Below are 14031 nucleotides of genomic sequence, written 5' to 3' on the forward strand. Positions count from 1 at the left end.
ACATACGAGTATAACGAGTAAGAAGAGAAATTAGCTCTTACGAAATAGCTCACCTGTCATAAAGCTTTAATTTTGTGTTCGTTTTTTAAACAGGTTAACTGTTCTCATAGCCGTATAATATGAGTACAACACTAGGCTGAGTGAGTTCGCGAAGTGATGTCAACGATTTGGTGTAAATAATATACGAACATTTCGAAGTAAATTAAAAAAAAAAATAGTGATGTTGTAACGGGTTATACTATAGTATGTTTATTTTAGCTCACTTTATTTAAAAATATAGGCTATTCCAACTACACAAGGACAAATGACAAATACAACATTTGATAACGAATTATAACAAAATAATCTATGATATTCATTATGGATATGCGAAAAATGGTGTTTTGAACGTCGACGAAGATGTTATAGGGACTTTGGAAGTAAAATTAAATGAATATAATTAGTTAGGTTGAATTATGTTGTATTATAAAGAAAGATAATTAGTAGTGTACAATTAGCAGCCTGTAAATTTCCCACTGCTGGACTAAGGCCTCCTCTCCCTTTGAGGAGAAGGTTTGGAGCATATTCCACCACGCTGCTCCAATGCGGGTTGGTAGATACACATGTGGCAGAATTTCGTTGAAATTAGACACATGCAGGTTTCCTCACGATGTTTTCCTTCACCACCGAGCACGAAATGAATTATAAACACAAATTAAGCACATGAAATTCAGTGGTGCTTGCCTGGGTTTGAACCCGAAATCGTCGGTTAAGATGCACGCGTTCTAACCACTGGGCCATCTCGTACATGGGTCATGTACAATATATTTGACCTATTAGCAAATTGCATGGAATACGTAAATCTAATGTTTGTTTCTTCTTTATGCCTCATTCAATTGGAATATACTATAGTTATACCTTTATAACAATAATAAAAACTATCCATTTCTTTATTAAGTTTTTTTTTATCTTGTATTGGTAGACCTTTTACATAGAACATTAGGTTTTTTAAGCAATTCAATAAAACTATCATACAATTATACAATTTCAATACAAAATATAATCATATTTTTTTTATTCAATGAGTTAATTTTTGTTTGAATTTAACATTGTATAAATTTAATTTCAATTGATGAGATATTGTATTCTTTTAACATTCATTTACTATTTTGTTTAGAAATTATTATTTTATTAAATAAATACTTTTATGTTCTTCATTGATCCGATAATTCAGTCTAGATTAATTTAAAGAAGGTACCTAGCAATAGTTTATACATAAATATTTAGATTAACCACCATATACAGGATTAAATTAAACAACTGCTAACATGTTTTAATTTCTGCACGTGCATGTAATTGCTTGTGTTATTTGATCTGTTCTGTCCTAAAGCATGACGTTGTCATTTAAAAATGTATGTATTATTTTATATAATTGTTGCAGTCCCTTGGAAATCACGAATTTGATCACGGCGTGAGTGGGTTAACACCGTTCATAAAAAATCTCTCTTGTCCTGTGGTTGCAGCGAACCTTGATCTGACCAAAGCTCCTGATTTAGAAAAAGAGACAAACCTAAGGAAATCTATTATATTAAATGTCAATGGCACGTCAGTTGGAATCATAGGTTACTTAACGCCCGACACTAAAATGTTAGCTGTGAAAAATGATGTGGAGTATGTTGATGAAATCGTGGCAATAAAAGAAGAAGTAAAAAAGTTAAAAGCTCAAGGAGTCAATATCATTATTGGATTAGGTCACTCGGGTTATTTGAAAGATTTAGAAATAGCAAAAGAAGTAGACGGTTTAAATTTAGTGATCGGTGGACACTCGAATACTTTTTTATGGAATGGTACGAGTCCTGATTCAGAAAAAAATCAGGGACCTTATCCTACTTACGTCACCCAATCCTCCGGGAAAATGGTACCTGTGGTCCAAGCCTATGCTTACACAAAATATCTTGGCAGACTGCTTATGGTATTTAATAGTAAAGGGAATCTACTCAGCGCTGAGGGTATACCTATTATTTTAGACAAAACAACTCCTCAAGACCCTGATGTTTTGAAAATTATTGAGCGTTATCGTACAGAAATTTCAAATTATACGGAAGAAGTAATTGGGAAAACGTCAATAGTTTTAGACGGTCTTAGTTGTCAACATCAAGAATGCAATATGGGTAACCTTATAGCTGATGCTATGGTCTATAATTACGCGATGGAATACGAAAGCAAAGATCATTGGACGGATGCGCCAATAGCTATAATTCAAGGCGGTGGTATAAGATCTTCAATAGCACATTCAGAAACACTAACTACCATTACTAAAGGAGACTTAATTGGAGTCCTACCTTTTGAAGGAGATCTTGTAATCGTAACTATGTCGGGTAGTGTCTTGTTACAAATGTTAGAGCACTCAATTAAAAATTTAGACAAATTAGACTATCCTGGGGAATTTCTACAATTTTCTGGCCTCAAAGTTGTATATGATGTCAGCAAACCAGTCGGAATGAAAGTAGTACAAGCAGAAGCAAGATGTTGGAATTGTTCCATACCAATATATAATAGAGTTACAGATAATGAAATGTATAATGTTATTATGCCGGGTTTTATATCGAATGGTGGAAACGGTTACACGATATTTCAGGGTTTGCCTACGCGTTCGTTTAACAGCAGTGAATTAACGTGTACCATACAATATATCAAACAACATACTCCAATTTTTCCAGAAATCGACGGAAGAATAACAATTCTTACACAAAGTAGCAATAACGGATTTAGAATCACTCTATCACAACCATTATTTATTTCGTTAATGTATTTATTTAGTAGAGGCTATATATTAATTTAGTATAATGAAATAAATCCTGCCGTAAGAAAATTTGTACAAATATTTCTAACAGTATTGTTAGTGAGTAAGGTATAAAGAGTATTGATGTTTGATGTATTATTTTACCGTCCAAAATCTTTGTAAAATACCAATTTTAATTTTAATAAAAAAGTAACTCTATTTAGTTTTATTTATAAATTAGTTATACCTACTACATCCATTAATTGGTCAGTTTAAATGTCCTCTAGAAGTAAAATTAAATAGATGATAGTTTGAGAATTTGTACTAGGGGTTCTCTGTACTAGTACCCAGGGCGGCAAAATAGACTATAAAAACTATAGATATTACATTTCCTGCTATGAATGAGCCATTTTATTTATTTAAAAATCGTGTAAGGAAACGTTATCCACTCGATGCAAAATTTTGAAATTGGCCTCCATTTTTTGCAGTGCCCAAGAGCGGTACTAAGGTTGAAAATTGTACTGGTTTGATAGTTGAAGCTAATGTCTACTAAAATATGGACCAGTTACATTATTTGACATTGATTTAGATTTCTTAGATTATAGTATAGTAAATGCAAATATATTATTAAAACTCATAAACAGCCTGCCACAAGAGTGATTGAAATTTATCAGCATAGCAAAGAGTCTTAGCAACCGCCGTATCCTTGACCTGACGTGTTTGTTTCGTTTTTATAATGAATCAAAAGTAAAAACAGTTTCGATAAAAAGTTAGTAGTAAATCTGTTACTAGACATCCGTAAACTATCTATCTGTAAGATGTAATAAATAAGAATAAAATGATTTAACGACAATTAAATGATTTACTAGCAATAAGCCCCGGCTTCGCAGGCAACTTATTAATAAAGAAAATTATATGATATACAATATATCATATAGTACTCAGGATAAAGGATCTGGATTTTGGAATTGGATCATAAGTTTCGGAAACAATAAACAAATTTCACCACTTTATAATATTAATAAAGATTGGATAAAATCAGTACAGACTAAATTACTTAGGTTTTTTATTTAAGAATATTTTATTTAAGAAACGATTCGTTTTGCTTACTGATAGTAGGTAGCATTTCTACGACGCTTAAGTCTGAAGCTTCCAATTAGCTTTCTTCTTGCGAATCTTCTTTATAATCCACGGCAATACGCAACGAATATGGTAATTAAGTTGACAAATACGCGTGATGCAATATAATAAAGAAATGTTAATTAGAGCATTCTAATAGCACACAAAGGTTTTTTTTTAATGAAGTACTCTAGTAATACGTCAAAATTTTCCTTGATCATAATACTAGATGACGAAAACAAACTGGTATTTTTATGTATATGTCTGACCTGTAGATATCAGTAAATTGTCTATGGAAAAATCATAATGTAGTAGTGCAAAAACCTTCATTAGAAGTATATCACCTCGCCTTGTTGCGTCCACTGGGAGGATCGGCATTGCGATTCAAAGAGTAAATGTTGTAAGCATTCTTCCACCATTCCACGCGGTCATGATTTATGCAGTAACTATTTTTAATTCTTATTCGTATATAGTTAAGGCCTTGATGTTAATAATTCTTATGTAAAGAAATAATTAAAATAAAAAATCAATTTAACAAATTAAAAGACCATTATTTTAAGCCTCTATTTTTTTTGTTTCTGTTATATAGTTAAACGGACAGAAATAATATTAACCATTGCTTATATCGCACATGCGCCAGTAACCTTGGGAACTAAGATGCTATGTCCCTTGTGCTTGTGCCTGGCTTTGACACTACTCAACTCTCAACTCTAGCACTGACTCAATTACCCTTCAAACCGAAACACAACAATACTGAGTACTGCTTTTTGGCGGTAGGCTCATTACAAATAAACATTTCAGATGACATAAACTTTCGTAACTAAATTATTACGTACTATGGAATTATTCTAAGAGGTACTTATGGCTGGTGTCTTTGTTTTGCAAAATGCATTTTGTAACGACCAAACGTGAATTTATCTTATGTATAAATAATTAGATAATTTCAAGAAAATAAAACTAATCTAACCGTAATATTTAACTTACCGTAATTCTGGAGAAAAAATAGGTATAATTGATTAGTTAGTCAATGTCATGTTCATATAATCAATTCCATTATTTTTTTTATGCAATAAGTTTTTTCTCTTTTGCAGTCGCTTGGAAATCACGAATTTGATGAAGAAGTCGATGGAGTCATACCTTTTATAAGAAATCTGACGTCACCCGTTTTAGCTGCCAATCTTATTCTCACCAACGTACCAGAACTCGAAAAAGAAACCAACTTATACGAATCAGTTGTCATTATTAAAAACGGCATTAAGATCGGAATCATTGGTTATTTAACCCCTGAAACAAAATTTCTTGCACCAAAGAACAAAGTAGATTACGAAGAGGAAGTCTTTGCCTTAAGAAGAGAAGTACATAAATTAAAAGAAATGGGAATCAAAATAATTATAGCGTTAGGTCATTCAGGCTTTTTGAAAGACTTAGAAATAGCTCAAGAGGTCGAAGATTTAGATATAGTAATAGGCGGTCATTCAAATACTTTTTTGATAAACAAAAATAGTACAGACGAAATTCCTGAATATCCACAAGGACCATATCCTACAATAGTTAGACAAAAATCGGGAAGAAAGGTCCTTGTGGTACAAGCGTATGCATACACGAAATATCTTGGCAAATTACATTTAATTTTTGACGAACAAGGAGAAATTATATATTACGACGGTGAGCCGATTCTATTAAATAAAGAAATCCCAGAAGATCCAGTCCTCCTAGAAATAGTAAATCGATATCGAACTGACATAAACCAAATATACAATGAAGTTGTGGGAACCTCACTTTTTTATCTCGATGGTGATTCCTGTCGTCTCAAAGAATGTAATTTAGGCAACTTTATTAATGACGCTATAATTAACTTTACAAAACAATATTACAAAGAATATTCAAATGTTAACATAGCTATAACACAAGGTGGTAGAATAAGAACGTCCATAAATGGTCCAGATAAACCTTTTAAAGTTACGAGAGGAGATATGGTCACTGTCATACCATTTTCTGATACACTGTGCATAATGACTATGAACGGCACAATACTGAGACAGGCTTTGGAACATTCGGTTGCAGCTTGGAGAAAAATTGATACCCCAGGACAATTTTTACAATACTCGGGAGTGGAAATAGTCTATGATCTAGCTAAAGAAGTTGGTTCACGGATTGTGGAAGCAAAAGCTATTTGTTCAGATTGCTCTGGCTTGAATGATATTTTAGATAATCTCGAGTACAAAGTTATTACGTCAGTATTTTTAGCTGAAGGTGGTGATGGTTACACGATGTTTGATACAGTTCCCAAAGAAATAGTTAACTACAATGAAGTCACGTGTGCTATAGATTACTTGCAGAAATATAGTCCTATAGAGCCAATTGTATCAGAGAGAATAAATATTCTTAATGAGGATAACATTAAATCAGCAATGTTTTTGCCTTCACAAGGAAAGTCAATTAAATTTAATACTAAAATGTTCCTTTTATTAACTTTTATTATATTATATAGTTAAATCAATGTTGTATGTAGATAATTCAATTATAATCGAAATTCGAAATTTAAAATTTGAAGATGAATTTCGAATATTTTTTGACGTGAAACTTCTTTAGAAATGTTGCAATTTGATACTAGGTAAAACATGAAATGCGTCACGCCAACACGCCACTTTTATTTTCAGTCTTTCTGATTTATTTATTGTTAACACTAAAGCTCGTCAATAATAAAGTCTACTTTATACTTACATAAGATTGCCATATAATGAACAAATTATTTAAGTATAGATATACATTCCTGTTATTATAATTATAATTGTTCATTGTCAATATTTATAATTAAAAAAAAATGTGTTGATATTTTTATTTTTTATTGTATAATAAGTGATTTTTAATACACAACATAGTTTGAATACGAAATTCAATAATTAAAATCTTCAGATGTAAATTAATTGTCTTACATTTTAAACAAGTTCTATGAAATAAACATTCATATAAATTCTTTCATAAAGATTAAACAATAGCCAAATACAACTTTTATGAATATAATAAAAAATAAAATCTTACTTTGCACTCTCATATCTATTTAAGTTTGTTTTTCAATATAATATACTTTACTGTCAAATTTTGAATATAGGAACTTTCTTAAATATTTCCAATTTAAGCACCCATTAAAAATAGAAGATGTAACATTTTTAAAAATAAAAAAAATAGTAATCCTAATTTAACAATTTGTAAAATGTGAATAGAATATGGTTACATAATAGCAATTTTATATTATAACAACATAATAAAAATTAACATCCTTACCCTATTGACTTTCATTCAATATAAAAATAAATATTTTGTCAAAATTAAAAATAAAACAATACTTAAATATCTTATTTTGAATTTACCGATTTCCACTTAACCATAAGACTGCTCCCATAGGGCACTAGGCCCTCAAAAATTTGCAAACATTGTTTTAATGATTCTTGACAGTCACACAGTTCCATGCATGGCACATAAGGCTCTAATAATTCACATAAATCACAGATGCGTTTATATGTTTTAAATGCTGTGTCTAAGTTTCCCTTCTGAAGTTGGTCTATAACGCGCTCATTTAAAAGACTATTTTTAGATCTAACTAATTTTGGTGGTACATTTCTAGATTGTCTCATACTTAAATACATATAATTAGGCCAATTATTGACACATGCTTCACATAAGCAGGTGAATATAAATTGAAACTTAAGCGAAGCCAGTCTTGAACTCCGCTCCTCTAATGCGTGATGGGGTCTGAAAACAGAAAAAACATACTATTGTAAAGGAGGTGCATACTAACAATAGACTATAGGGATATCATTGATGGATTTTTTTTTTGTAAATATATGTGTACACACATCACATCTCAACTATTGTGGTTATCAATTTGACGACCTACGGGGTCGAGTAGTGTGTACACCGGTTTTCATGGGTACGCCACTCCGAGGTCCCGGGTTCGATTCCCGGCCGAGTCGATGTAGAAAAACTTCATTAGTTTTCTATGTTGTCTTGGGTCTGGGTGTTTGTGGTACCGTTGTTACTTCTGATATCCATAACACAAGTGCTTTAGCTACTTACATTGGGATCAGAGTAATCTATGTGATGTTGTCCAATATTTATTTATTTATTTAATATAGTAAAAAAAAAACAATTAAAAAAGAAATTACTATATCTTACCCATAATTATCAAAAATTTGCATTCCTTTCTTAATTGGGCGCAGAGCAAACACAAACATCTTTGCAGAGCCTAATTTGGTGAATCTAACAATATTGGGGGCACAAGAATGATTAAAAAGGCTACAAAAAGCATAAGGTGCACTTGCCAAACTTATTTGGTCCACACAATTACCCTCCTTACTAGCTGCAATGGAACTAATGCCATGCATGTTGGTAGGACTTGTCATCAGGTGTAACAATAATAGTCCAGCTACACATTCATTTATTTCATCATATTCATGTTTATTTTCTGTTTTTAAAAACTCAGAATTGTTTTCCAGAAATCTTAAAAATACAGCTGCCGTTAAACCTTTTTGAAATATATCAGAAATTGATCGTCTTTCTAAATTTGTAGCTAAAGTATGTATAGATGCATAGTATTTGGAATCATATATCCATTTATCATCAACCTTAACTTGCCCATGATGTTCAGTGTTCATATTGTCTTCAGCATCTTTAATTGTTTTAAATAAATCTTTCCATTCATTATGGTCATGACGAGCTTTGAGAACAGTTCTTAGAGCAAGCAGTTCAAGTTTTGTAAAGTCCATTTTAACAAGTGTTGCCATAAGTGAACATTCAATGTTGTGGTACTCCTTCCAAGCTTTTGCTTTACATTCATCACTGCAATAGAGACAATAGCAGCAGCCATCACATGGTAAGAGATTTAAACACCTCGAGAGACAATAATTACAACCAAATAAATATTGATCTTTCAGTAATAGTGTAAAATATGGATCCTCTTCTACTATGACTTCACCTACTTTTATGTCCTCTTTAGCAATCACATGTCTACCCATTTCTTTACTTATCACAACTTCTAATTTATTACTTGCACATAAATATTCAGAATGTTTCTCACTTGTCATTTTCAAATATTCATTAAAATCATCATTTTTGATTGTTTGTTTTTCGTTGCTTGAACACAATGCCTCGTTACACATTTTCTTTCTGTTATTTAGTTTCTCTGTCAATTTTGTAGGATATTCTAAAGAAAAAACTGTATCTATGTCTCGCACACATTCTTTATATTTATATAATTCATAGAAAACAGCTGATCTATTAGACAGTGCTAAGCAATAGTTTTCAGAGTTTAAGGGTGCATGTAAAAGTGACAAGTTATAATACTGCCAAGCTTTATGGTACACTGTTTGTTCAAAGCATTTGTTGCCTAGGTTACGGTAATATATGGAACTGTCATTGTTTTTCTTTATTTCTTGCACACTTGGAAAAGCATTAAGACCTTTCAAAGTTTTATACACAAAAAGTACTCGTTCACTATTAGTTTCTAGTGATAATAATTCTAAAGACATTTGCTTTATTTTACCCTGTGTCGTTAGTTTGGCAATGACACCTTCATAACAAGAATCAATAGACATTTTGTATGTGATAAATTTTGCAGTATTGATTTTTCAATTCAAATATATAGCAATGTCCCACTTTGCTACACCTTTTATTGTGATCAACTTAGGTTGTGAGATGATTTATGTGATCGATCAGAGATTAAAAACACAGAAAGTGCCATTGGATAAATCTGAAAGAGGTAAAATTTAATATAAGTATGCTATAAATAATTATATTATGTAAAAAAAAAAACTATTAATAAAATTATTTTCAGTACTTACAGATATAGTCTCAGTCTTACTTCATCCTAAGCTTCTGGATGAGCTATTTATACCTCAACCGGCAGCGACACATGCAGTTATTAAGCAGCTACTTCAGGATATTTCCGCCACGTCTATTATGAAACTCGACGACTATTCTATGGGTAAATTATGGGATCTCATGACTATGATATTCAAATGGCAGCTATCTGTTGCAACAAATCAAAATATTTTTGACATAAGCCGGCGGCATTTGCGGAGTGTAGCTACACTCATGCCTGAATATTTCTCGAGGGAAATTTTCGAAAATGCTTTGAAAAAAATAGATATAATAGCACAAAAATTTGAAGACGATGACTACAATTGCTTATGTAGCGCACTAATCATCTGGTTTTCAGAATATCACACTAAAATTTCAGTTCTTTTAAGACTGGGCTTACAAAAAAAGGATGGAACATTTTGTCTTCCGTACACATTGAATCCTAATTTTCTTAAAAAATTAGGAGAAAATATTTACAAATACGATAATACTAAAAAGAGAGAAGATGAATACTGTCCAGATACCAGCGAAGTAAATTGTCTTTTAGCATCAATTGAACGTTCACCTAGTATCTCAAAAGTTATTAAATTAAAATTGCCAATTGAGTTTGGAAATGAAAGTTTTGAAAACAAAATATTTAAAATAGATAAAAATATTGAATATAAGAATATTACAACACTAAAAAAAAAAAATAATAAGAACGGCGACCTCACATACACGGCTAATACATTAAAATCACCTCAAGAAGATCTTTTAGAAATGCTAAAAGAATAAGTTCCATATTACATTCCAAAATTTAAAATATATGAATGGATTTTAATAATTCCCCACGAGCTGTTCTATTACTAAATTTAATAAAATATAATAAATAACATGATAACGACTTACATTTTTGCTATGACCACCGACGCCCGCGCTTGGCTTTAAGATTATGAGTTATGATTGAAATTTAAAGACTGTTTACAAATAATTGCTAGGTTTAGTATCATATTCGGGAAAGAACAATCCATAAACAATTAAACATTACACTTGGTGTTGTCAGTTAAAACTTAAAATAGATATGAAATACAATCGAAATTATACTTCAATTAATATTACTTGGGTAATATTTTTGTCACAAAGCCAATGCTCATTATGTTAGTGGTATAAGATTTTATTGCAGTACAGAAATTATTGTTATAATAATAATAAGTATATTAAGTTATTCCTGTATTATGAATAAGTAAAAAAGTAATAGTTATTATAACAGAATTAGAGCTGAAATTATAAAATTAGATATTAAATTTAATTTAATTTTACAAGACAGAAGTGTGGATAAAAAAGCTATCTGTAATCATTACTTTATATAATAAATTTAAATAATAAAAACTTACATATTACGCACGCTAAGGTATAGTTTTTTATTATGTATTTATGCTAAAAATTTAAATTTGCAAACAGATTTATCTAGTTAGAATATTGCCTGTGGAGCTATTACGGTTAGAACATAGCAACTGCTGCTATCAAATATATGTTGCGGATTGATATCAAATCAAATCATAAAGTTATAAATTAGAATTATGGATAGGTCCATTATCCATGCATACATATACAGACGCAATAAATATTAATTATTTTAATCATATTGTTTATAACAGATTTTATATATTTTATAACCTCTTGATATACTTTTTCCCCCTAGCAGTGCATATTATCAATCAAGAATTAACAAATCTAATAGTAGTGAGCTAAAACAAAAACCTCACAAATGACAGGAGATATGAAATCCATAATTTCATCAAAGTTTAACAAAAGTATTCAATCATTACTTGACATGATGATGATGACAAAAAATTATATTTATTTTTCAATGTAGAGTATGCTAAATGGACTTCGTTCATACTATACTACCAAATATTATTATCAAAGGACTACAAAATTAAGTAACCACTAAACACAGACAAAGATTTTGTTCGTTCGTTAGAAGACGACATGGCAAAGTTTTTATTACCAAATCACTGGGATCCCCCACTTGAATTAATTTAATGTAAATATTTTAAATATCTTTTGCTTACAGATATTATATATAGAGTACCTACAATCAATATATTTCTACATTATTTTAAGTTAAAGTATTCAAATGCAAATTCAGGTAAATGCAAATGTAGGTATGTACTTTTATTCTATAATTAAAGTTTAATTTAATATTTGTTTATATGAGCTTATGTGGCGACAAAATAAGTATGTATGACAATAATTAAATAATATTATTAGCTCACTATTTACATGACATTTACAAAAAAATGTTTGCTATTGTTCAAGATGTTTTTTACTGCGAAAACTACTGTTTTTTAATTATTCTTTGTAACATTTTTTTAATAATTATTAATTTGTCTTACTTGTGTCTAAATAAAAAAGACTTGTAAACGAAAATCAAATCATTATCTATTGTGATTCTATATTTAAATTTAAACACAAAACCTGGATTTAAAATCGTTTACGTATGTACGTAGAGCTTATTTCTCTTTTGAAAATAAAAACTTCATCTCTTAAATAAACATTACGTACATTATTTAAGTTACTAAAAAATCGAGCCAGCATTTAATTATTATAGACCTATGTTAATTAAAATAGGTATTATATTTATATTTTTGAATATAGATAACTAAAAGTAGATAATTATAACATTTATTAGTTTAAAATTATTTTCTGCATAAATTATAACGAAAATAAAAATATTCTTTGTTAGAGTTTGAGCCTTCATAAAAGCACTTTTGAATTGTCATTTCACATTATTGAATAACATTATAAAAGATCAAATTAATACCAAAAACAGGATAGAAACAAAAAAACTTTATAAGTCAAAAAATATTTTATTTACATTACTCTTTTGTTCAATACGAAAACAATTGGAATAAAATCGTATAGTATCAATAGTAAACATTGTTAAGGTCTTCAAATATGCTTATTCCATTTAAAATATGCATACGCCCATGAGATCTTCGACACAATTTTAATATCCGTTAAGCATCAGTGAGATTATATAGAAAATTATTACCGGTGGCGGATCTACTCATTTTCCAACTTTTGATTTTTTTACCATACTTATAAGTTCAAAGATTCACCGTCGCCAAGTAGCTTTTCATCTGAAGATGATTTAGGAAGTTATTAATTTAAAAAAAATCTCACGTCTGCTGTTCAGCCTGTTGTCAAATTCGCCGACGATAACCACATTGTTACTTCAATTTTAAAATAGTGGTTAAATCAAGTGACAACAGTATATATCGAGCGCGCATATAATTTACACAAATCTTACTCTAGGCTATTTGACACATTTTTTTAAGTATATTTGTACGAAGTAATAATTCATAATATACCAATACACTTTCGTCTACATCGTGATGCGTCTTGGTCATTATATTATATTAATGAATAGAAATATTATTGATCCATTGTCTAGCGTCACGTTGGCCAGCCAGGCATTTAAAGTCTGTTATTATTCGTTACAGATTAAAAATTAATTTAATAAGTTAGTAAAAAGCTAAAAATACTTAGTAGCCATGAATCCATGAGATTGCTGTCAAATCAATACATTATTTCAGTCGAAAGTTATAAATTCAATATTTATTTTTACGTCCAAAGTAGATTATGGTACTTATGTAAAACCAAAAGTAAGTAGAGATCGCATACTATGCGATTCACAGCCAAACAACTATTTTAGGTATATTCCATTATATCTGGTAATATATTGTATCAATTAGCTTACACCACATTAGAATTGTATTTCATTTGTTTTTCTAGTCACTATGGATATTGCTTATTAGACTATGAACCTATCACTACATTAATGAATATTACACTAATGATCATTACATTATAAAACAAAAAACAATTTTCAACGAAAATGATTATCACTATTCATTAAAACTAAATAATAAAATACTAGTTAATGACTGGACAAAAAAATGTTAAAATACTTTTAAATTTCCTTTACCTTCTGTATAATAAAAAAAAACACTGATTTTTTTATCCCTGCACCACTGGTTTAATTTTTAATGTATTAATCCTTCGCTAAGAAGTTAAGTTAAGAAGTATAACCATACATTTCGTCATATACTCACGAGTCGAGACTTATCTCGACTCGTGAGTTTCCAGTGACGAAAAAACAAACTTATCACACGATTCCGACTACATTGTGTGTGAACAGATTAGATTTGATTACATAAACACTGCATTTAAATGCTACTAATATTTGCTTTTATTAATACAGATCAAATTTGCCTTGAATCACACTGACCATTGACAAATTATTA

The 14031-nt window shown here is 30.0% G+C and overlaps 3 protein-coding genes across 3 annotated transcripts in view; 2 read left to right on the top strand and 1 right to left on the bottom strand.

The window, feature by feature from the left end:
- The window catches only part of LOC113400519 (uncharacterized), a 41179-nt gene extending 34572 nt beyond the window's left edge, over positions 1-6607 (top strand). Inside the window, exons 6-7 of the mRNA XM_026640103.2 lie at positions 1420-2388; positions 4971-6607. Of these exons, the coding sequence (XP_026495888.2) occupies positions 1420-2388; positions 4971-6375 (2374 nt within the window). The 3' untranslated portion in view covers positions 6376-6607. The remainder of the gene's footprint in view (positions 1-1419; positions 2389-4970) is intronic.
- Positions 6608-6709: 102 nt separating this feature from the next.
- LOC113400517 (SET and MYND domain-containing protein 4-like) lies at positions 6710-9474 on the bottom strand. Its single transcript, XM_026640102.2, has 2 exons — positions 8057-9474; positions 6710-7633 (listed from the first exon to the last, which is right to left on the bottom strand). The coding sequence occupies exons 1-2, from the start codon at positions 9472-9474 to the stop codon at positions 7237-7239; spliced, it is 1815 nt and encodes a 604-aa protein (XP_026495887.2). The 3' UTR covers positions 6710-7236.
- A 52-nt stretch (positions 9475-9526) lies between these two features.
- On the top strand, positions 9527-10513 carry LOC113400443 (protein OSCP1). Its single transcript, XM_026639998.2, has 2 exons — positions 9527-9638; positions 9714-10513. The coding sequence occupies exons 1-2, from the start codon at positions 9527-9529 to the stop codon at positions 10511-10513; spliced, it is 912 nt and encodes a 303-aa protein (XP_026495783.2).
- The last annotated feature ends 3518 nt before the right edge of the window (positions 10514-14031 follow it).

Source organism: Vanessa tameamea, chromosome 17 (genome assembly GCF_037043105.1).
Source record: "Vanessa tameamea isolate UH-Manoa-2023 chromosome 17, ilVanTame1 primary haplotype, whole genome shotgun sequence".
In the NCBI taxonomy this organism is placed as follows: Eukaryota; Metazoa; Arthropoda; class Insecta; order Lepidoptera; family Nymphalidae; genus Vanessa; species Vanessa tameamea.